At 38.8% G+C, this 24054-nt stretch overlaps 1 protein-coding gene across 1 annotated transcript in view; it reads right to left on the bottom strand.

Annotated features, from left to right (window-relative positions):
• RYR2 (ryanodine receptor 2) overlaps positions 1 to 24054 on the bottom strand; it is a 725313-nt gene that overhangs the window by 520264 nt on the left and 180995 nt on the right. Inside the window, exon 2 of the mRNA XM_035008528.1 lies at positions 14557 to 14676. Coding sequence (XP_034864419.1) covers positions 14557 to 14676 — 120 coding nt within the window. The remainder of the gene's footprint in view (positions 1 to 14556; positions 14677 to 24054) is intronic.

Below are 24054 nucleotides of genomic sequence, written 5' to 3'. Positions count from 1 at the left end.
CTCTCACAAATCCATTTTGCAGTAGTTTTTCCACTGATTTTCTTCGGACTTTTAGCTAGATCAAGTCATCTGCAACTGTCTCATCATATCCAAGCTTAAATCTCTAAGTCTAATTACATTGGCTCAAGCCTCCAACACACACATGGACAACAGAGAGATAATGAATATCCTTTACTTACGCCTAATTCTGATGAGTGATCCCCTGTAAATAAAGTATTGACTTTTCAAGTCTGTGTTTGTAAAATAACATTAGTGAAGCTATCCACCAACTCCTATTTTTATTAGCTTCTGAAACATACACTCTGAATTTTGTCAAGTGACTTTTCCCTATCTTCAGAGATGTCCAAAAGGTTTTTCTCCTTAGCACTACTAATATGAAGAAATTACTAATTATATATGTATTTTTTTATATTGAGCCACTCTTGGATTCCTGGAACAAACTACTTGGTCATGATGTTTGTTTTAATGCAACATTGGTTTCTTTAAAAAAATACTTTATTTCAGATTTCTGTATCAATATTCATTAAGTGAAACTGATCAATAATTTTCCAAAGTAATTTTTTAAAGATTTTTAGAATCCATTTTATAACTTACTTGATGAAATAAATGTGGAGGTTTCTTTCTTAGGCTTTAGAATCTGAATAATATACCTAAGGGATAATCTGACTCTAGTGTATTTCCTGTCAGAAAATTCTTTTACTGCTTTATTTATCTGATAATTATCCTGTTTAGACTTTCTGTGGTAAATTTAATTTTTTCTAAAAAGTGATTCATTTCATGAAGATCCTCAAATCCACTTGCATATAATTGAGCAAATGGTCTCTTATGATTTAATTTCCTCTGTTTCTATCATTATCCCCTCCTACCTTTATGAAACTTTTAATATTTGAATATTTGTGCTTTCTTTTTGATTGAATTAGTGGTTTGCCTATTGATTTTTTTTTCAAAGAACCAATCTTTAACGCATCCATTTCCTTTTTATTTTGTTAATTCCATCCTGTTGCTTTCTTTTGTTTACTTTGGTTTTTTTTTCTAGTTTTTAATGTGGTTGATTCATTTATTTTTTTTTTAAGATTTTTTTATTTATTTATTTGAGAGAAAGAATAAGAGAGAAAGAGAGAGAGCACAAGAGGGAGGAGGGTCAGAGGGAGAAGCAGACTCCCCGCTGAGCAGGGAGCCCCATGCGGGGCTCGATCCTGGGACTCCAGGATCATGACCTGAGCCTAAGGCAGTCGCTTAACCAACTGAGTCACCCAGGCGCCCCTATTTTTTTTGTTTTTATTGATATATACATTTGATGCTAAAACCTCTCTTCTCATAGCTTCCTTAGCTGTGTCCCACATATTCTACAACATCACGTATTCATTCTGTGTTCAAGAAATTCTTCAGTTTTATTTGATACTTCTCCGTTCACTCAACACTTAATACTGTGACTTGTTAATTCTTACGTAGAAGGGACTTTAGTTGGGTTTTGGCTTTTTTTTTTTTGAAAATCAATTTCTAGTTTTATTTCTTTAGACTGATGTTTGTATTATTGCTGTTCTTTGGAATTTACTGTTTTTGTGTATGTGTGTGTGACCTAAGATATGGTCAATATTCTTTAATGTTTTATGTGAACCTTTTAAAAACGTATACTCTGAGGTTCAAGTCTTGACATGTCTTTATAAGGTCGACCTCAGTGAGCTTTTATACTAAGCATTTTACTTATTTTTTCTACCTGAAGTGTGTTATATCTCCTCTATTATTAATTTGTACTCTATTCTCTTGGCATCTATAGTTTCTGGTTTGTGGAAGTGGTTTCTGTTACTGGGTGCATATACCTACGTAATCTTCACTGAGAAGTATACCCCTTAAAATTATTAGATATCCTTGTTTCTTTTCAAGGCTTTTGGTCTGAATTATGCCTTATCCAATAATGGGTTTGAGAAACTCTATTTTTATTTGTGCTTCTTAGTATATCGTTGTCCATCCTTTTATTTGTACTTTCTGTATCTGTTTCAGTATATATAATGTCACACTTGCCTTTGCTAATCAATCCTAAAATTTTAAGTTCTTATTTTAATAGGTCAGTCAAGTCCACTTACAGTTACTTATATGAAAGTTTAATATAATGTTTGCAAACTCCCCCCACTCTTCTCCCATTTTTGGTAGTTTACCAACTTCACAGTGTTGAGCATAGATCCACTTCTCGTGATGCTCTCTCCTTCAAAATCATGAGCCTCAACAACTTGAATAAATGCTCACTGCTTGCTTCCAACCAGTCCTCCTGCCAGAGTCTCTACTGGAGCTCATTCTCCAGTAAATTCCTAAAGAAGGGCTCACGGAAACAATATCCCCAAATTTTTTCACATTCATAATAGTTTGTTTCTGGCTTTTCCATGAAAAGTCAGTTTGGCTGGAACCCTTGACTCAGATTTCCTTGAGTTTCTTGATATATTACTCCATTTTCACTTGGCATAAAGCACTGGTGTTATAAAATCTGATGACAACGTGACCTCTTTTAAAAGTGACTTGCCTTTTTGCCTGGATTCAACAGATTTTTTTTTCTTTACCTTTAATGAATATAGTTTACTAAAATAATCTGTCCTGGCCAGCTAAGAAGTTGGTTTTCCGAGGTATGCACTATGCATTTTCAATGTATAGTTTCAAGCAAGTGTTCCTGAGCTTTCGTATTCTTCCCAGGGTCTTTTATTATAAGTACATTAGATGTTCTTCTAACATGTTCTGTTGTTCTTTTTTATAGACTTTTTTTCTTCTTTTTTTTCTTTAAGTAGGCTCCACACCCAGTATGGAGCCCAACACGAGGCTTGAACTCACAACCCCGAGATGAAGACCTGAGCTGAGATCAAGAGTCAGACGCTCAACCAACTGAGCCACCCAGGAGCCCCCATAAACAGACTATTTCTTACAGATTTAGGTTCACAGCAAAACTGCATGGAAGGTACAGGTATTTTCCCATACACTCTCTGCCTGCACATCTGCACAGTCTTCCCCATTATTAACATCCCCCACCACAGTGGTACATTAGTTATGACACCGATACATTTAATTGCCCAAAGTCCATAGTTTACATTAGGGTTTACTCTTGGTGCTGTACATCTTACGAATTTTGACAAATATATGACCTGTATCCATCATTATATTATCATACAGAATAAATTTGCTGTTCTAAAAATCCTCCATGTTCCACCTTTTCACCCTTTCTGTCCTCCCTAACCCTTGGCAACCACTGATCTTTTCACGGTCTCTAGAGTTTTTTCTGTTCCAGAATGTCATATAGCAAGAATCATACAGTTCATAGCCTTTTCAGATTGGCCTCTTTCACTCATTAGTAGGTATTTAAATTTTCTTCATGTCCTTTTGTGGCTTGATAGTTCATTTCTTTTTAATGATGAATAATATTCCATCATCTGTATATAGCACAGTTTATTTATCCATTCACTACTGAAGGATATCTGGATTGCTTCCAAGTTTTGGCAATTACGAATAAAGCTTCTATAAACAACTATGTGCAAGTTTTTGTGTGTATGTAAGTTTTACAACTCCTTTGGGTAAGTACCAAGGAGCACAATCACTGGATTGTGGTTAAGAGTATACTTAGTTTTGTAAGAAACCACCAAACTGTCTTCCAAAGTGGCTGAACCATTCCCATTGCTCCACATGCTCACCAGCATTTGGTGTTGTCAGTGTTCTGGAATCTGGTCATTCTAATAGGTCTAGTGGTATCTCATTTTCATTTGCACTGCCCTAATGATATATCATGTGCTGCATTTTTTCATGTGCTGATTTGTCATATAGATATCTTCTTTGGTGAGGTGCTTGTTAAGGTCTTTGGCCCATTTGTTAATCAGTTTATTTCTTACTTTCGAGTTTTAAGAGTTCTTTTGATATTTTGGTTAACAGTCTTTTATTAGAAGTATCTTTTGCAAGTTTTTTCTCCCAGTCTAAGGCTAATCTTCTCATTCTTTTGACATTGTCTTCCCCAGAACACAGGTTTCTAATTTTAATGAAGTCCAGCTTACTAACTTATTCTTTCATGGGTTGTACATTTGCTGTTTTATCTAAAAAGTCATCACCATATCCAACATTACCTAGGTTTTCTATTATGTTATTTTCTAGGATTTTATAGTTTTGTATTTTAAAGTCTATGATCCATTTCGAGTTAATTTTTGTGAAGGGTATCACGTCTGTCTAGTTTTTTTTTTTTTTTTTTGCACTAAGGTGTCCAGTTATTCCAGTACCACTTGTTAGAAAGACTGCCTTTGTTCCATTGTATTCCTTTTGTTCTTTTGACAAAAATCAGTGACTGTATTTGTCAGTCTATTTCTGGACTCTATTCTGTTCCACTGATCTACTGGTATATTCTTTCACCAAGACCACACTGTCAATCTTTAATCCTCTAGTTTTTAAGACAACTTCATTTTCTCCTTCAATATTATGCTGTCTATTCTGGGTCTTTGGATGCTCCAAATAAACTTCAAAAACAGTTTGTCAATATCTGCAAAATAACTTGCTGGGATTTTGATAGGCATTGCATTAAATCTACAGATCAAGTCTGACAGAACTAACATTTTGATAATACTGAGTCTTCCTATTCACGAACATAGAATATCTCTGCATTTATTTAGCTCTTCTTTGCTATCTCTCACCTGAGTTTTATAGTTTTTATCTTACAGATCTTGTAATATTTTCTTAGGTTTATAACTAAGGTGTTTTTTTTTTTTTTTTGCATTCTAAGATAAATGGTATTGTGTTTTTTATTTTATTTTAAGATTTTATTTATTTGAGAGAGAGACCGAGCAAGAGAGCATGAGCAGAGAAAGGGGCAGAGGGAGAAGCAGGCTCCCCGCTAAGCAAGGAGCCTGATGCAGGGCTTGATCCCAAGATGGTGGGATCATGACCTGAGCCTAAGGCAGACACTTAACAGACTAAGCCACCCAGGCGCCCCAAGGTATTGTGTTTTAAGTTTCAAATTCTAGTTGTTCATTGCTGGTATTCAGGAAAGCAGCTGACTTTTGTATATTAAATTTGTATCCTGCAACATTGCTATAACTGCTTATTTAGTTGATTCTTTCAGATTTTCTACATAGATAAGCAGACCATCTGCAAACAGTTATATTTCTTCCTTCCCCACCTGTATGCCTTTTACTTCTCTTATTTTTTAAGATTTTATTTGAGAAAGAGAGTGCAGGGCGCCTGGGTGGCTCAGTCGTTAAGCGTCTGCCTTCGGCTCAGGTCATGATCCCAGGGTCCTGGGATCGAGCCCCGCATCAGGCTCCCTGCTCGGTGAGAAGCCTGCTTCTCCCTCTCCCACTCCCCCTGCTTGTGTTCCTGCTCTCGCTATCTCTCTCTCTCTGTCAAATAAATAAATAAAATCTTTAAAAATAAAAAAAGAGAGAAAGAGAGTGCACAAGCACAGGGTTGGTGCAGAGGGAGAAGCAGACACACCACTGAGCAGGGAGCCCGATGTGGGACTCGATCCCAGGACCCTGGGATCATGACCTGAGCCAAAGGCAGACCTTAACTGACTGAGCCACTCAGGTGCCCCTTCTCTTTATCTTATTGCATTAGCTAATACTTCCAGCATAATGTTGAAAATCAGTGGTGAGAGTGGCTTGTTTCTTTTTTTTTTTTATGTTAATGTTAATCCCCATACATTACATCATTAGTTTTTGATGTAGTGTTCCATGATTCATTGTTTGCGTATAACACCCAGTGCTCCATGCAATATGTGCTCTCCTTAATACCCATCACCAGGCTAACCCATCCCCTACCCCCCTCCTCTCTAGAACCCTCGGTTTGTTTCTCAGAAACCATAGCCTCTGTTTCTGATCTTAGTGAGAAAACTTCAAGCTTCTCATTACTAAGATGTTAGCTATAGATTTTCTAGTCTTCATGAAGTTGAGAAAGTTCCCCTCTACGCCTAGTTTACTGAGGGTTTTTATCATAAATGGATGTTGGATTTTGTCAAATGCTATTTCTGTACCTAATAATATGATCCTGTGATTTTTCCTTTTTTCCTTTATAGGGGTTGATTTTTGAATTTGAACCAGCCTTGCTTACCTGGGATAATAAATCCTATGTGGTCATGGCATATAATTCTTTTTATACACTGTTTGATTCAATTTGTTAATAATTTTATTTACACTTATGTTTATGAGAAGTATTGGTCTATAGTTTTGGTGTTTTTTTCTTGTATTTGTCAGGTTTTGATCTTAGAGTAATCTTGGCCTCAGAGAATGAGTTAAGAAGTATTTCTTTTGCTTCTATCCTCTGAAAGAGATTATCGTTAACCCATACAGTTTCTTCTTCAAATGTCTGATAGAATTCACAAGTGAATCCATCTGGGCCTGTTGCTTTTAGTATGGAAAGTTATTAACTGTTGATTCAATTTAATGCTATAAGCCTATTCAGATTGTCTGTAACTTCTTCTGTGCATTTTGGCAGATTGTGTCTTTCAAGGAATTGGTCCATTTCACCTAGTTTATGAAATCTGTGGGCAAAGATTTATAATATTGCTTTATTATCTACTTAATGTTCATGGGATCTATAGTGATGTCTCTTGTTTCTGATATTAGTAATTTGTATTCTCTTTTTTTTTCTTAATTAGCCTGGCTAGAAGCTTATTGATTTCATTGATCTTCTCAATTAAACGGCTTTTTTTATTGATTTTCTTTGATTTTCTGTTTTCAATTTCATGTATTTCTGCTCTAATTCTCTTTCTTTTCTTCTGCTTTCTTTGGATTTAATTTGTTCTTCTCTTTCTAGTTTCCTAAGATGGGAGTTTAGATTATTGATTTTAGATCTTCCTCTTTTTCAATAGATGCACTCAGTACTTTACATTTCCCCCCTAAACACTGCTTTTACGGCAGCTCACAAATTTTGATAGGTTGTGATTTCATTTTCATTTAGTTGAAAATATATTCTTTAATTTATCATAGGTTTATTAACCATGTGTTATTTAAAAGCATGTTAATCTCCAAGTATTTTGACATTTTTTACCTTTCTATTTTAATTCAGGTGTTGTCTGAGATCAGATATTGTAGGATTTCTGTTCTTTTAAATTTGTTAAGTTGTATGTTATGGCCCAGAATATGGTCTATCTTGGTGAATGTGTCCATATGAGCTTGAGAAAAATGTGTATTCTGCTATTGCTGGGTGAAGTAAACCATGCATGCCCATTATGTCCAGTTGATTGATAGTGTTGTATAGTTCAACTATGCCCTTACTAATTTTCTGCCTTTTAGGTCTCCCCATTTCTGATAAAGGGGTGTTGAAGTGTCCACCTGAGACAATGGATTCATTTATTTTTCCTTGTAGTCCTTTCAGTTTTTGCCTCACATGCTTTGATGCTCTGTTGTTAGACACATACATGTTAAGGATTGTTACGAGAACAGATTCCTTTATAATCGTGTAATGCCGTTCTTAATCCCTGATAACTTTCCTTACCTTGAAGCCTGCTATTCCTACTTCTTTATTATTGTTAGCATGATATATCTTTCTCCAACCATTTGCTTTTAACCTATGTGTCTTTATATTTGAGGTAAGTTTCCTGTAGGCAAGAAACAGGTGGGTGTCATTTTTGATCCAGTCTGACAAGCTCTGTCTTTTAATTGATGCATTTAAACCACTAATGTTCAAAGTAATTATTGAGGTAAGTGGATTAAGATCTACCATATTAGTTTATGTTTTCTATTTGTTGCCGTTATTCTTTGTTTCCACTTTTGTCTTCCCCTCTTTTTCTGCCTTTACTGGCTTTAACTGAACATTTCACATGATTTTATTTTCTCTCCTTTACATATAAGTTTTACTTTTTTTGGTTTACTTTTAAAAAGTGGTTTTCTTAGAGTCTGCAATATGCATTCACAACTAATCCAAATCCGCTTTCAAGTAACATTATACTCATATTCCATGGATAGTGGACATACCTTATAACAAAATAACCCTAATTCATCCCTCTCATCCTTTGTAGCATTGCTATTATTCATTTCACTTGTACGTAAGCATACACAGGCAAATACAGCGTTGCTGTTATTACTCTGAGCAAACTTTTATCTGTTATATCAATAAAGAATAAGAAAAATAAAAAATTTTAATGTTACCTTCGCCAATGCTTCCTTCCTTCCTTTACGTACACTCAAGTTTCTGAGCTTCCTTCTTGCTGAAGAGTTTTTTCAACATTTCTTCTAAGTCAAGTCTACCGGCAACAAATTTCTTCAATTTCTGAGAAAGTCCTCTCTCCTTCACTCTTAAAGGGCAATTTTGCAGGATACAGAATTCTAGGTTGATAGCTTTTCCCTCCCAACATTTTAAATATTTCATTCTCTTCTTGCTTCCATAGTTTCTAAAAAACTGGATGTGATTCTTATTTTTCTCTTTTATAGGTAAGTTGTTTTTTCCTCTAGCTTCTTTCAGGATTTTTTCTTTACCTTTAATTTTCTGTACCTTGAAAATGATATGCCTATATGTAGTGGGGTTTTTGCATTCATCCTTCTTGGTGTTATCTTAACTTCCTGGATCTGTGGTTAGATGTAGGACACGAACTTGCAGAAATTCTCAGTCATTATTGTTTCAAATATTTCTTCTTATTCCTTTCTTCATGTTTCTAGAGCTCTTTTGTAGTTGTCCTACAGTTCTTGAATATTCTGTCTTTTTTTTTTTTAATCCAATCCTTTTTTATTTTCCTTTACTTTTCAGTTTTGGAGGTTTCTATGGTGATATCCTCAAACTCAGATTCTTTGCTCAGCCGAGTCCAGTCTAATAATAAGCCACCAAAGGCATTCTTAATTTCTGTCAGTGTTTTTGTTCTCCAGCATTTTCTTTCTTTGAATTCCATCTCTGCTTACATTGCCCATCTGTTTTTGCAGGCTGTCTATTTTATGAACTGGAGCCTTTAGCATATTAATCATAGTTGTTTTAAATTCCTGGTCTGATAATTCCCACACTGCTGCCATATCTGAGTCTAGTTCTGATCCCTGCTCTGTCTCTTCCAACAGTGTTTGTTGCCTTTTAGTATGTGATTTTTTTCTTGATAGACACACAGGATGTTTTGGATAAAGGGAATTGCAGTAAACAAGCCTTTAGTAATGCGATGGTAAGGTATGGGAGGAGGAAGTGTTTTATGGTTCTATTAAGTCTCGTTCTCTCAGTAAGCCTGTGCCTCTGGATTGTGAACTTCACGGGTTTCTCAGTTTCCACCCACCTTAGGTGGGACAGGATGGCAAGAGTGGGCTGGACTTGGGTATCTCCTTTCCCCCAGTTGGGTTACTCACTGATACAATCCCAGCAGGTTGCGTTCTGGCAAAACAGTCTCTCTGGAGGGCAGACCTTGTTAAGAACATAATACTCTGGATTATTTCAAACTGATTCTTTTTCCCCTCTCCCTGGCAGAAGCACAAGGAAATTTTTCTCCAACATTTGCTGTGAGAACCTGGTAGAACCCCAGGAGGTAAGAATCCCAAAAGCGTGGGTCCCCCTGCACAGCTGGATCCCCCTGGATTTTCTAACTCTTAGAGTTGTCCACACTGAGCCTCTAGCAACTCATCAGTTCCAATTTAGGTTTCCCCACCCAGCACTGGCTCCTGCAGCGGTTGCTGCTCACGTGGGCTGTGATTCTCTGCACCTGCCTGTCAGTCTCTTCAATTTGGCGGAGGGGGGAGTGCAAGTTTGCCCTGTGACCTCATGGATCTAAGAAGCGTTGTTGATTTTTCACTTTGCCAACCTTTTACTTGTTAGGACAGAGTGGTAACCTCCAAGCGTCTGACATGCTGGACAGGAACCTGGAAGTTTCCCCACATGCTTTTATCTCTTCATTTCCTTTGTATATATATATATATATTGGATATATATATATAATATATGCTTATATATAATAGATATATATATTTTACAAGTTTTCACTTTTCCATCTTCTATTATTCTTAAGGCATTACCCATGGGTTTATTATTTTTTTTTAAGATTTTATTTATTTATTCATAAGAGACGCAGAGGGAGAAGCAGGCTCCCCGCTGAACAGGGAGCCCGATGCGGGACTCGATCCCAGGACCCTGGGATCATGACCTGAGCCGAAGGCAGACACTTAACCATCTGAGCCACCCAGGTGCCCTACCCATGGGTTTATACACTCTCATGTCCTTTCTAGTTCAGTCTCCATTTCTAAAGTCAGTTTCTCCGTGATTTTTAATTCCATCCTGTTAGCTTTCAGCTCTTTTCAAATCTTTTTCTTCTCTACTCACCTTTTTTGAGTTTATAATCTATGCTGTTCCCTCAGAGCAGCTCTCTTCTCTGAATTTCTTTTAGTTCATTTTGGAACATCATGTAACAGTTTTAAGTCTGGTGGACTTGTATTGCCTATAAATACGATTATGCTCCTTGTTCTGTCTCTTTGACATATAAAATTACATATACATATATATATTACATGTAAAAGATAACTGTAAATAATTATGTAAATAAATATAAATTAGATTACTCCACTCATTATTATACATAAGTTACACATAATTACATATAATTATAAGGTATACATAATGGTTTTATATATAGTATAATTATATGTATACATGTATAGTATCATTATATATAGTATGTATAAATTATACATGTATGTATATATAATGGTTTATATTTTGTATAATTATATGTATATAACATATGGTATAATTATATGTATATAGTACGGTATGTGCAGTATACATAGGTATATATTTATGGAAAGTAAAAAGGGAAACACCAACCAGGAGCAGAATTATGTCTACAGGCAATAAAGACACAGCAGATAAACAGATAAAACTGGAAGGAACTTTCTCATAGAAAAGGAGGGTGGGTCAGTATAGCTTCTGTAGCTATATGGCCCTAGAGTATCATATTCTGCTTTCACCCAGTATTCAAAACACAACCATTCTTTTATGAGATTTCTCGGCTCTGTTTCCCTCCCTCCCCCTTACCTGATACTTCTCTAGCCTTTGCTCCTGCTCAATCCATACTCGATTCTCAATCATTTCCCCTCAAAGCAAGGCCTGTCTAGAAGGAGGTTTTAACAGGTTCATTTCAAAAGTCATAGGCCAAGACTGCTCCAGAAACACTGGTTCATCTTTACCATGTCTCCCTTGTCCCCTCCTGGTTTCAGCTGCTGTTTCCACCCTGGCCCACCATGTCCTCCAGGAGTATGTGTAACCGATTTTTGGACACGACAGAAACCAGGCTGCCTTTCCTCCACTTTCTGCAATACACATCTGGACACCCTATGTGGGATTACATGTCATCTAGTTTACTCTAGATCCTACACTGTCTGTGCATGTGGGGTTCTGCTATCTTCCAGGCCCTGACAGCTTTTATGTCAGGATTCGCAGAGATGCGAACCTACGCTTCTCTGATAACTTCTCATCTCCCCTCAAAATTTTAATGATAACAAGGGCAGTCTGTCTGAAAGGGACTAGGTTCCTAAAAGCAAAAGTCCAACGTCCCCATCATAAAAGACAGAAAATGAAAAGTCATTCATATAAAGAATGCAAAGTATCCATGATTATAATTTACAAATGACTAACTGAAACATATCGTCAGGTTTGATGTTTGCACATTCTACAGGAAAACCTATGTTGGAGTTATGAACCATCCTCTGTCAGGCAGAAATCTGCATGAAGAACTGTCCAGGAACATGAAACAGTCTTCTGAAAAAGTCAGTCCTGCCTTTGATTAAAAGATTCTGTAGCTTAAGACATTTCTGGGATCATTTCCAGGAACACATACATAATTTACAGTGACTGACTACTCACTGCCCCCAATAACTTTGTTCTCTCCACCTTTTTAATAAATGCAGAAGACAACAAACTTGGCGGGGCGGAGCGGGGGAAGAGGGGCCATCTCCCATTTTCCACCAATGAAACTCAAATCCAGATATATCTGCATAAAACACATCTGGACCCAGGCTTACATATTTTTTTTTTTAAGATTTAATTTATTTATTTGACAGAGAGAAAACGAGAGAGGGAACACAAGCAGGGGAAGTGGGAGAGGGCGAAGCAGGCTCCCTGCTGAGCAGGGGGCCCACTGCAGGGCTTGATCCCAGGACCCCAGGATCATGACCCAAGCCAAAGGCAGACACTCAACGACTGAGCCACCCAGGTACCCCCAGGCTTACATATTTTAAACATGAACTGAGATCCAGAGTTTTGACTCTCTGTAATTAGAGAAAATTAAAAGTCTATAAAAGATATAATTGGGCTAAGAATGGTGGTCCCCTTTCAAACTTAATGATCCACTTAATTTTGTGGATGACTTACTGGTTCAAGGCACTGTGCCTGGTACTAAGCAATAAGAGATAAGAAAATAAATGAGATATGCTCTGGTCCTCAGGGAATTCAGAAGCTGGTGTATGTATCCGAGAGCAGGTGAGAAAGTGGTGCAGGTATTATACAGAATTAAGCCCAACTGCCAACATAACAGAAGTATAAACAAAGCACTTAAGAAGGGCAGAGAACAGAAGTCAGGGATCTCGGAAAAAAGCAACCCAGAAGAGGGACTATTTGAAATAGGCTTTGAAGGGCAAGCAGCATTTCAGCCAACTGAGAAATACAGGGAAGAAATATAGCACAGGGACAACAAAAGCAAATGGAACTATGGAAAAAAAAAAAAAAACAAACAATGACATAGTAGGGGATTTTTGAGTAAGAGTGTATTTATGTTGTAAGAACTTACAAAAAAAAAAAGTTCAAATAGGTTTACTGGACTTCAATTGCTATTCATTCTATGCTTGATCAACATTCTCAGTATCTCATCCTACATGCAAATTTTCAAAGATGCTAGAAAAGAATAAAATAGGATGACAACAAAAATGGTCAAAATGGTCAGTTTGCTAGATCATCATCACTTAACAATGAGACTATCAAGAGACCCTCCTAGAAAGGAACCAGTTTTGTTTTGTTTTGTTTTGTTTTGTTTTTATTCTTATGTTAATCCCCATACATTACATCAAAAAGGAACCAGTTTAAACGGATGCCTAGCCCTAATCAACGCCTTGATTGCCGCATGATATGCCTACTACAAATCAGAGCATTTGCTTTTAGTATTGGAAAACAGCTCTTACATTAAAGGAACAAGAGAACAATAGCCAGCACAGCGTTCAACATAATGTGAAAATCAAAAACCAGCCAGCTAAATGGTGCCTGGTTCTAGGCACTACAGAATATCAGAAACCACAGGGAATGTGCTAAATGTTAAAATGCTTAATATCTTCCTCTTAAGAATACTTTTCACAAGTAACACCTATCACCGTAATTTGTACAAAGAGAATGCTCAATAAATACTTGTCGAATCAAAAATAAATCTAACCCAGGCTATAAAACACATAATGTTTTGCCACCCACTATTACAATGTTAATCATGTTACCTGGCATTGAATTATTATAATAAATGAATCATATGTATACATTGCTCAGTATTTTTTCACAGAATAACCAAAGAGGTACTGTGGTATAAAGGAAAGAATCAGGGATTTGAAGCCAAAAGGCCAAGGTGTAAGTGTGAAAAACCATTGCTGATACTGTGGCTTCGAATCACATTAAGCCTTTTAGGCACAGTACCTGACCTCTATTAGCTTCCCAAGTCCCCATCTGTACAATGAATTTGACAGCAAGAACTATACACACTCTTACAGCAGCAGCTGAATGAGACTGTCTGTCAAAGGACTCCATAGACCAAAAAGTGCTACAGAAAAGATGACTACATGGACTGATTTCTGGTTGACTTCCTACCCATGAGACATCTTCCTCTTTCCCTTCTTCCACACAGTCGGATCTTTCAGCACACCGTGTATGTCCCCAAGGCATGCTGTCAATCTCCCCCAAGGCCCATCACTCTAGTCCGAAGAACCAGCAGCTCCCATCCAGATTTCCATCTCCCTGCTTCCAGGCTTGCTCTCTCAACATCCTCCATCACGTAAGAGCCAAGATGATCTCTGCAATGTCTACATGAAATTGCACCACTCACCGGTTCCAATGGCCTCCCTTCATCCTAGAGCAAAACCTCAACTCCTGGCCATGCCTCGAAGCTCTCCGTGACCAGTCCCAGCTGAGGAGAACTAACTAGGGGCCCCTACATTACGTGGTTCCTCTTTCTACAATGTTCCAGAATACTCAGGACTGCTCACTCTCTCTCTCACTTCATTCCAGATTGCTCAAGTGTCACTGCCTCAGACAGCCTTCCCCAAATATCCTTTGTGAAAGGGTGAGTCCTTGCCCCATCACTCTATACCCTATTATTCTGCTTTCTCCATAGCCCTGAGTTCCAAAATCACACCATTTATTTACTTGTTTACTTTTCCACTAAAATATAAACACCATGGGAGGTGAGAGCTCGGTCTCATTTCTGTCAACAATCTTCTCTGACTTGCAAAAAGTAGAGGCTCAACTAGAAATTTGCTTAACGAACGGTAAGCACATTTTTCAAATCCCCTTCAGTTCATCTGTTCCACACACAATAACAGAGCGTCCATGAATAACTCCAATACCACTAGTAAAACCCGAACACTTGAAAGGCCTCAAAAGGCTTTATCCCACCTTGGAATTCGAAGTGGACTCCAAGAAACAAAGTCGGTTGCCAAACCCTTCTGCGGCCAAACACAGTTTCTGTTGTTCTTTGTGGATGGTTGCGGTGCACTGCAGAACCACCTCATCATCCTGCAGAGGGGGAGGAAAAGAGAAAAAGAAAATGAGGTTTGACATGACTAGACAGTCTAAATCAGACCTAGAAGACTTACTTTAGCGCCTATTAAAAATTGGAGAGAAATGTAACAACTGTCCCCACCCCCCACAAAAAAAAGAAAAACCAGACAAAATCAATCCCTCGAGAATTTTCCCTTGTGAAAAAGGTAAGGTGGAAGGGGGAGAAAGAGCTGATTGTCACTCAGGCAGTCAACAGCTTCCTCACTATCATTACTGATCCCCAGAGGCAACCCACACGAGCAACGGTAAAATACAGAATCTCCACGTTAGCACGCTCGCACACGGTTTTAATCATCAAAATTACCAAGAAATTGTCTGACATCAAGTGTCATCAGGACCAGCACCATTTCCAACAGCAGGTACACACAGCACTCCAAAACCAGCACAGGAAGCCAGGTCAAGAACAGAACACCTGGGTTCAAATCAATCTGAAAAGTCATCTCAGCTCATCCACACACTGTTCACATTTCAAAGGACCCTTGGGTGCTTAAAAATGTGCAGAGAGAGAGAGGATCTGCTAGTTCAGTCCTGTGAAATCCACACTGGTTTCCAATTAACTAAGCAGCATTACAGGGCAAGTTATGCCAGGGGAAAGATGATACATGGGACGACTCAGTGTAGGCAGCATGAGGACTGCAAGAAGCATGGACTTGAGACTCAGCGACAGCTCGAGCTGGACTGCCATCCTGGCTCTGCCATCCACAGGTTAAAGATGCTAGCCAAAGCACTGAATCTCTAAAAGGACAAGGTAAACGAGTCACATAGAGACTGATATGCAGAAGGCGCTCAACAGACAATAAGCAGGAGATAGCATTGTCATTTTTAAACAAAATATCTCACTTTAACAAGTTCTAAGTAGCCACTGTCTAAACAGTCTAACCACTTGACACTTAAAGCAGTCAAAAAACAAATATATTCATTGACCCCTTTAATTAGAATGGGAGAGAAAAGGGACAATCAAGTATAACCTAGAAGACACTCATCATGGAACAACGGCAGAGTAGGGGTGAGGAGATGTGATAAAAATTCAAAAGCAGAAAACAAGCCTTTTGGGTTGACCCAAAGAATATGCTGTATCAAATGGAAAAGTACAACTCCAATCTGCATTTAAAACCTTTATAATGTTAAGCATTTGTTTTCTTTCCTATACGGTGCAGCAATACCGAATAGCTGGTTTATAGCACCAGTCACAGGCAAAGTCCAATCTCTTAATAATCACCTCCCAACTCTCCCTCCAGGTGCTCATTAATTTCCAGCGAACATTCGATTGTTACATTTAAGAAGTCATCCGCTAAAAAAAAAAAAAAATAGCATTATTTTCATATAACAAGTACATCTGAATATTAATTCATGCTCAGCATGGCTATAACAAAAATAATGAAGGGTTTTTGTTGCTTATATAATCTGCAAAATCAAAGATATTTTGTTTTCCACATGTGGAGCCTAATAACAAAGAACCAAATTGTGTTGATGTGCTCATTGCCTTATCAAATCCCCCCAGTTTTTTACTATCTTGTCTCACTCACCCTCTGGAACTAACTTGAGCATGCAAACTGCACCCTTGGGTAAAATGGATTCCTCTGGATGTTGGAGATCATCTAAATTCCATTTAGTAAATAATTACTTTAATGCACTCATTAAAGACAGTTTGAGAATGAGAATTAAGAGAAAATAGAAAGGTATAGGACAGGCGAGAATAACGTGATACTCAGTAAGCCCCCAAAAGAAGAGGGGGCACATCACATTTGCCAAGAAGTATAGTGTATGTCGGTCCTGGCATTAACTGATTTATTCTTCACCACATCCTGTGATGTAAAGATCATCCACACATAGACACACGAGGACAATGAGGCTCAAGGTAACTTGTTGCTCACAGAGAGGGCTGATCATACATATGTCTAAGAACTGGTCATTCAACCTAATTTATCTGAATCTCAAAGTCCTCGGCCCCATGCTGCTTCTAGAGGCTCAACTGATTCTTTTACTACGTTTGTTATCTAGAAAAGTACTTCTCAATCTTTAATGTGCATCCAGTCACCTGCTGAAGTGCAGATTCTGGTTCTGCTGGGCTTGGGTGGGGCTGATTCTACATTTTCAACCAGTGGATTTTAGGAGCTAGGATGCCCAATGGGTCCCAGAAAGGACAGAGATCCCAGGAGACAGGTGAGCAGTCTCTTACAAGAGCTTGGAGGCAATCAGTAACAGCTGAATATTAAAGCAAGTGTATATTTTGGACAGAACCAGAAATGAGAGCACACGTGGAGATGCTCATTAATATGTGGTCCATACCAACCATGTTAGGGAAGGGAACCAATATAAATAATATACTGAACTACCCTACTAAGCTTATAAAACCAACTCACTTGTGCCAAGTGTCCCTTTAATCTAGTGCCTTAACACTAGATTACTGTGTGATGGAGTGTCTGGCCACAAAGCAACATGAAGTTCGAAAGTGCTCTGCCACACCACCAAGGAGAGAAGCTAACTACGATGTTCAATCACGATTCCACTTTGAAAGATAGAACCTAGCCTGACGTACTTATAAGGCTCTTTCCAGTTTACCTGGGAGCAGTTTTTATTTTACATTCCAGTAAGCAGAGGGTTTCTTTCTAACAGAAACTAAAATATACTCACAGCATTGGATGGACCAAACACCAATTCATAAATACCTGCCAGTCCCCTTTAATTAACCTATCATTCATCTCAAAGCATCATTTTTCTCCAGAACCACTCTGGTTTGACAGCCTACTGACTATGCATTGGAAAAGTCTCAGTAAGTAGCTTTTTTCTTATAACCCATGTGCAGTAAATCTGGTTTTGCCAACATATACATGTGTGCATACGGATCTAGATACACACATACACATACATGAAATATCTTTTCTATTCTAAGAACAGAGACTAAGCACAGCTTCATACTGATGGGATCCAGAGAGTTAACACTGTTAAGGTAACAGAACAATAAGGCTATAGGTTAAAGTGTGTCTCTTGGGTCATAAGCCTTCTGAATTAGTCTCTGCCACCTGGCCTGAGGTCCAGGCTCCTAATGTCTCATTTCCAGTCTTCACATTTTAATTCCATGTGTCAGTGCTGTACCAGAGTGCCAAAATGCACACAATGGCCATCACTTTTCCAGCCTTAGTCCATAAGAACTAAAATCTTCCTCCAATATTAACCTTTCAGTATTCTTTGTTTTTGTTAATATTGGAGGAAGTATATTCTTCCTCCAATATTAACCTTTCAGTATTCAGTAATGTAGAGTCCTCATGTCTTAGGTCTAGTACCCAGGGCTACAAATTCTGATTCAACTTACAAGAAATCCTATCCCATAACCAAAATGCTACAAAAGTATATTCTGCCTACATTCTATTATTTCATTTTTTTAATTTCAAAGTCTGTTAGTTAAAGGCGAATGACTAGCATGAAAAGATACTAGAACTTTCCTGGAAATACCTGAACTTACACCATTGCCCATTTTATATAAAACTGGAAAAAATAAAGTTACTAGTTTTTGTTTTTTGTCTTTTTGTTTTGTTTTACAAATTTAGAATAAAATAAAATGTAAAGAAAAAATATTCTAGGAGAAACTTCATGAACTTTGTGAAGATAAATAGCACTTCAGCGAGAGTGCTATCTGGCTTACGATCCCCAAGGTCCTATGGATTCTATGCCAAATCCAGCAATTTCAAATCCATCAATTTCTCACCACACCAGCTACCATCATCTCTTGGTTATTATCTTCAAAACCCAATGAATAGTTTTCCACACGGCAAACTCTCTTCCAATGGTGTTTCACCTCAAGGTCACCCGATCAACCTGACTGTAATGCTTCCTGGCTTAAAATCTTTTAATGGCTTCCCATTGCTCTAAGGAAAAAGACCAAAAAACTCTAGTCTACAAGGCCCCACACCGCATAGAAAAGTACCAGCCTGACATTTCCTCCAACCAACCTTCCTTCCTTCGTTCATTCATTCCTGTGCTCCTACAGGACTTTGCACATACTATTAAACCCTTTCAGGCGCCTGGGTGGCTCAGTTGGTTAAGCGACTGCCTTCGGCTCAGGTCATGATCCTGGAGTCCCGGGATCGAGTCCCGTATCGGGCTCCCTACTCGGCAGGGAGTCTGCTTCTCCCTCTGACCCTCCCCCCTCTCATGTGCTCTCTCTCTCTCTGTCATTCTCTCTCTCAAATAAATAAATAAATAAAATCTTTAAAAAAAAAAACCCTTTCTCCCTCCTCTAGTTAAGACATATTCATCTTTCAAATCTTAACTCAAGCATCCATTCCTGAGGTGGGCCTTCCCTGACCCACCAGGCTGCATCAGTTTCTTTGTTTCGTGCTCCTACACCACTATATTCCTTCAGTTTAAATAACTGAATGCATAATGACATTATTAAATTACAGTGCCTACCACCGCACTGGGCAAATATAACATACTCAGTAAAGGATTATCTTAATCCACTTTATGATTGCTCATAAATATGTGTTGCCATGCTGACAAATTGAGTTGCTTTTTAGAATTGCCAAGGTAGGGGTGCCTGGGTGGCTCAGTCGTTAAGCGTCTGCCTTCGGCTCAGGTCATGATCCCAGGGTCCTGGGATTGAGCCCCACATCGGGCTCCCTGCTCTGCGGGGAAGCCTGCTTCTCCCTCTCCCTCTCCCACTCCCCCTGCTTGTGCTCTCTCTCTCACTGTGTCTCTCTCTGTCAAATAAATAAATAAAATCTTTAAAAAAAAAAAAAAAAGAATTGCCAAGGTAAGACCCTACCTTTCCAATTAAAGCTAGCACGGTATGATCCCATTAAGTGATTTTCTGGTTATATTCAGCCAGGAAATAGGGCAGTATTTGAGGAAAATTGCTGATCCTATTATATTTATGACAAATTTTAATGGATTGTAAGCAACTGTGGCATCAATATAAAACCCAATGGGATTACTGGGGGGAAAAAAAGCAGTCTAGTCCCTCATTTCCCTATAAACGTAATAACACTTTGGTTACAACTCTTTCCATATGCAATCTAAGCAAATCAAACATACTGTCCTCTTGAAAAGTCAAGAAATGTTCTTCATAACTCAGGTCATTAAAAAGTCCCTCAAATCACACCAGGGACTTTTCTTATATGCTTATAATGCTTGTCTTTTGAAATGTTTATCCACATCTAGACCTTCTGTAACTTGTCTTCTCCCACGGTTAGGTCTTAATAATTTTTCCACAATTGGCTCCAACTCAAAAAGCTCACTATATGGGGCGACTGGGTGGCTCAGTTGGTTAAGCGACTGCCTTCAGCTCAGGTCATGATCCTGGAGTCCCGGGATCGAGTCCCACATTGGGCTCCCTGCTCAGCAGGGAGTCTGCTTCTCCCTCTGACCCTCCTCCCTCTCCTGCTCTGTGTCTCTCATTCTCTCTCTCTCAAATAAATAAATAATCTTTAAAAAAAAAAAAGCTCACTATATGTATTGCATCCTATGGCTACTGGTCAAGCAGGTCAGATTGAATTCCATAGAAACCAGGTGTCCACTGAAAATAAGTGTTTTGGGATGCTTGGGTGGCTCAGCTGGTTAGGCACTGGACTCTTGATTTCAGCTCAGTCGTGATCTCATGGGATCAAGCCCCACCGTGGGCTTCGCACTGAACATGAAGCCTGCTTGGGATTCTTTCTCTCTCCTTCTCTCTCTTTATTTGCCCCTCCCCTCCCCATGCACACGCACATGCTCTCTAAAAAGAAAAAGAGAAAAGCACTTCAGTTAAAACCCAAAGCAATCACATCATCCAATTTAGATATAGTAAATGCTCCATAAATATACGCTGGATTGAGTTTTTTTTTGTTAAAGGCTCTTGTACTCTTCCTGTGACCTGACAACTCTTTAGAACAGAGATTAATGCTGCATTCCAGGCAATTCTGTGATGAGTAAATAAGACATGATTTCTAGAACAAATGCTGCCAAGTCTGCTGGAATAGTACAACATGGGAAATAATTATCAAACAACAGCCGTAGCTTCTTTCAGACATTCATTTATCATTTAATAAATATTTACTGGGGATCTAATATGTAATAGGATATGTCCTAAGCACTTGAGATAAATCACTGTATAAATCAAAGATCCCTGAACTCATTAGGCCTGCATTCTCGTAGGGGAAGAGGGAGAATAAACAAAAACACGAAAAACTTGTAAACTACATTAAAGGCAAAAAGTTCTGTGGAAAAAAATGGAACAGTATAAGGGGGATCAGGAGTGCCCCTGTGGTGGGAAGGTTGAAATTATGAATGAATTGTCAGGCCTCATTGAGGGGATGACTTCCGAGCAAGACTTGAAGCAGGGAAGGAGAATGGGGACTGCAGGTTGAGGGATGGCCAGTGAAAGTCCCCAAGGCAGGAGAGCATCCAGCATGTTCAAGAAAACAGAGGATGTCCTTGTGGCTGGAACAGAGTAGTCAGAGGGAGGAGGGTGCGAGGTAATAGGTGGGACCAGATCATAAAAGGCCTTGAGCCCAGTGTCAGATTCTTGGCTTCTACTGAGGGAATGGGAAGTCCACTGGAATGGGAAGTGTGGATTTAGTACACTGCAGGGAAACAAGGAGGAAGCAGATTGACCTAAAGGGGGTGACTTCAGCCAATCAGGGGAGAGGAAGGTGATTCAGATGAAGGTGTAGCAGTGTGGGTGGACCGAAGTGAGCCAATTGTAGACACATGCTGCATTTATTGAGTGCCCCCTATATTCCAGAACTGTGGTAAGTGGTCACAAGTTTGTCTCCCTATACATCATCATCGCATCTGGCTTTTCTGGCAAATGGCCAAATAAAATGTTATCGCTAGTATGTTTTTCTTACAGCAAATATGTGGTTGTCAGAACAAATGAGTTAAGGAAAAAAAAAAAGCTCCTATTTTTGGTCTTGTACCAAGTTTATATTCATTCATTTAAAAAAAAAAAAAAAAAGCCTATCCTCAGTTTGCTCATTAGTAGAACCATAAAAATGACCGTGCAAAGCAATCTTTGGGAATATTATTTATGATTGTTCCATGAGCTTTAAAAATTTTTGTCCAAACCATCAGTTATAAAAGTACCAAGAAACGAAAAAAAATAGTCAACTATTTAGCCCCCTATAATTTAAAACATTAAAAACACAGATTAAGGTGTTTTTGTTCTTTGTAAAATCCTTATCAAGGGCAGTCTGAACAGGGCCCGCTTTATCCTTCTTATGATGTAACTTTCCTTCTGGAAGGAGCACCTCCTCCGTGTCTCGGCAAACAGTCACACTCCTCCATTTGGATCATTCCCGGCATTTTCAGAGTTTAATGTGAATTTCTTAACCAGTGTCATTTCTTCTGGGACATCTCCATCCTCTTTGTCACAACCATGTTCCTCATTTATGTCAATAAGGTCACCTTCACTCAGTCCCTCTGGCTGCATATCTACGGTTTCTCAAGGGGCAACCTTGTCCGCACTCCCACACTCCGATACTGCTTCTACGATTCCACTTACGTTCCATCAGAATTTCATTTCCAGCATTCCTACTTTTTCTTTACTGCCCTTTCGTTTTTGATGGCCAATTCCCACTTACCCATGTTCCGGAAATGCCCCAAGCCTTGCTCACAGGGAGACAAGGAGGTAATGAATGCACCAGGTGTGGTCTGTGTGGGACGTGAAGAACAGAGGTGCAGTGACCAGTCACCAGAGGCTTAGAAAGAAGCGCTGTGATTGGTCACTGATCATGACGTCCATCTGGTATGTATTTGACAGCAATTCATAAACTCAAGAGTTGGCAGTGAAATCTGTGCTTTATGCAGTTACTCACAGTTAATACATCATGGCAAATGAAATCTGAACCATGATGTTGGGCTACTGATGCCGTTTAACCAAACCCCGCCAACGGAAATTGTGCCTATGATAAGCATGCAAAGTGCAGGTGGACACCTATGTTTGAGAACCTTACTAAAGGTACAGCAATTTGAACATATTATCAAGGTTGAAGCAGCAGGATTTGCTAACAAATTATATGAAAAAAAAAATCCAGAAAGCTATTTCAGAAATCGTGGTTGTACATCTGGACAAAAATAAAATTGTCACACTAGAGAGAAGCCCTATAAATAAAATGAATGCAGAAGAGCCCTCAACCACAGATATAACCTTTATGCCCACCTGGAAACTCAGAAAGGGAGACACCCTATGACTATATTCTTGGTATAAGAATCTTCAGTCATCATTCAGCCCTAAAAAGTACATTTTTACTCAGCCATCAGAAAGGATGAATACCCAACTTTTGCATCAACATGGATGGGACTGGCGATTATGCTAAGTGAAATAAGCATAAAAGGTCAATTATCACATGGTTTCACTTATTTGTGGAACATAAGGAATAGCATGGAGGACATTAGGAGAAGGAAGGGAAAAATGAAGGGAGGGAATTCAGAGGCGGGAGACAAACCATGAGAGACTATGGACTCCGAGAAACGAACTGAGGGTTTTAGAGGGAAGGGGGGTGGAGGGATGGGTTAGCCCGGTGACGGGTATTAAGGAGGGCACATACTGCATGGAGCACTGGGTGTTATACGCAAACAATGAATCATGGAACACTACATCAAAAACTAATGATGTACTGTATGGTGACTAACATAGCATAATAAAATTAAATTAAATTTTTAAAAAGTACATTTTTTAATTCACACTAGTAAAAATACATTAAGAATGTCTGTGGTAAAGCCTTTAACACATACTCTGTCCCTAGATAACATCAGAGACTTCCCAGTGCAGAGAAATCCTATAAATGCGGTGAATACGGAAAAGCCCTCGGCCAGAGCACACACCTATAAGGACACCAGACAACCCATACAAGGGGAAAGACTATATGAATATAATGATTATGGGGAAGACATCAGCCAGAAGGCTAACCTTTATACACACTAAAGAATTCATATGACAGAGCAACTCTATGCACTCAATCAGTGTGGAAAGGCCTTCATTGATAAATAAAAAACATGAGCAAATTTGCACTAGAGAGAAGGTCCATCTCTGTGATCACTGTAGAGGGGCTTTGTGTGAGTTCCAGCCCCAATGTGTATAAGAAAACTGCAAAAAGTCATCATCTTTAAGAAAGAAGGCAAGGTGGGGCACCTGGGTGGTTCAGTCTGTTAAACATCTGCCTTCAGCTCAGGTCATGATCCCAGGGTCCTGGGATCGAGCCCTGCATCGGGCTCCCTGCTCCGTGGGGAGCCTGCTTCTCCTTCTCCCTCTGCCTCTGCCTCCCAGTTCTCCTGCTTATGCTTTCTCTCTGTCAAATAAATAAAATCAGAAGGAAGGAAGGAAGGAAGGAAGGAAGGAAGGAAGGAAGGAAGGAA

This window comes from Mirounga leonina, unplaced genomic scaffold (genome assembly GCF_011800145.1).
Source record: "Mirounga leonina isolate KUSES-001 unplaced genomic scaffold, KU_Mleo_1.0 Mir_152, whole genome shotgun sequence".
Classification (NCBI taxonomy): domain Eukaryota; kingdom Metazoa; phylum Chordata; class Mammalia; order Carnivora; family Phocidae; genus Mirounga; species Mirounga leonina.
This window is presented reverse-complemented; position numbering and strand designations above follow the sequence as displayed.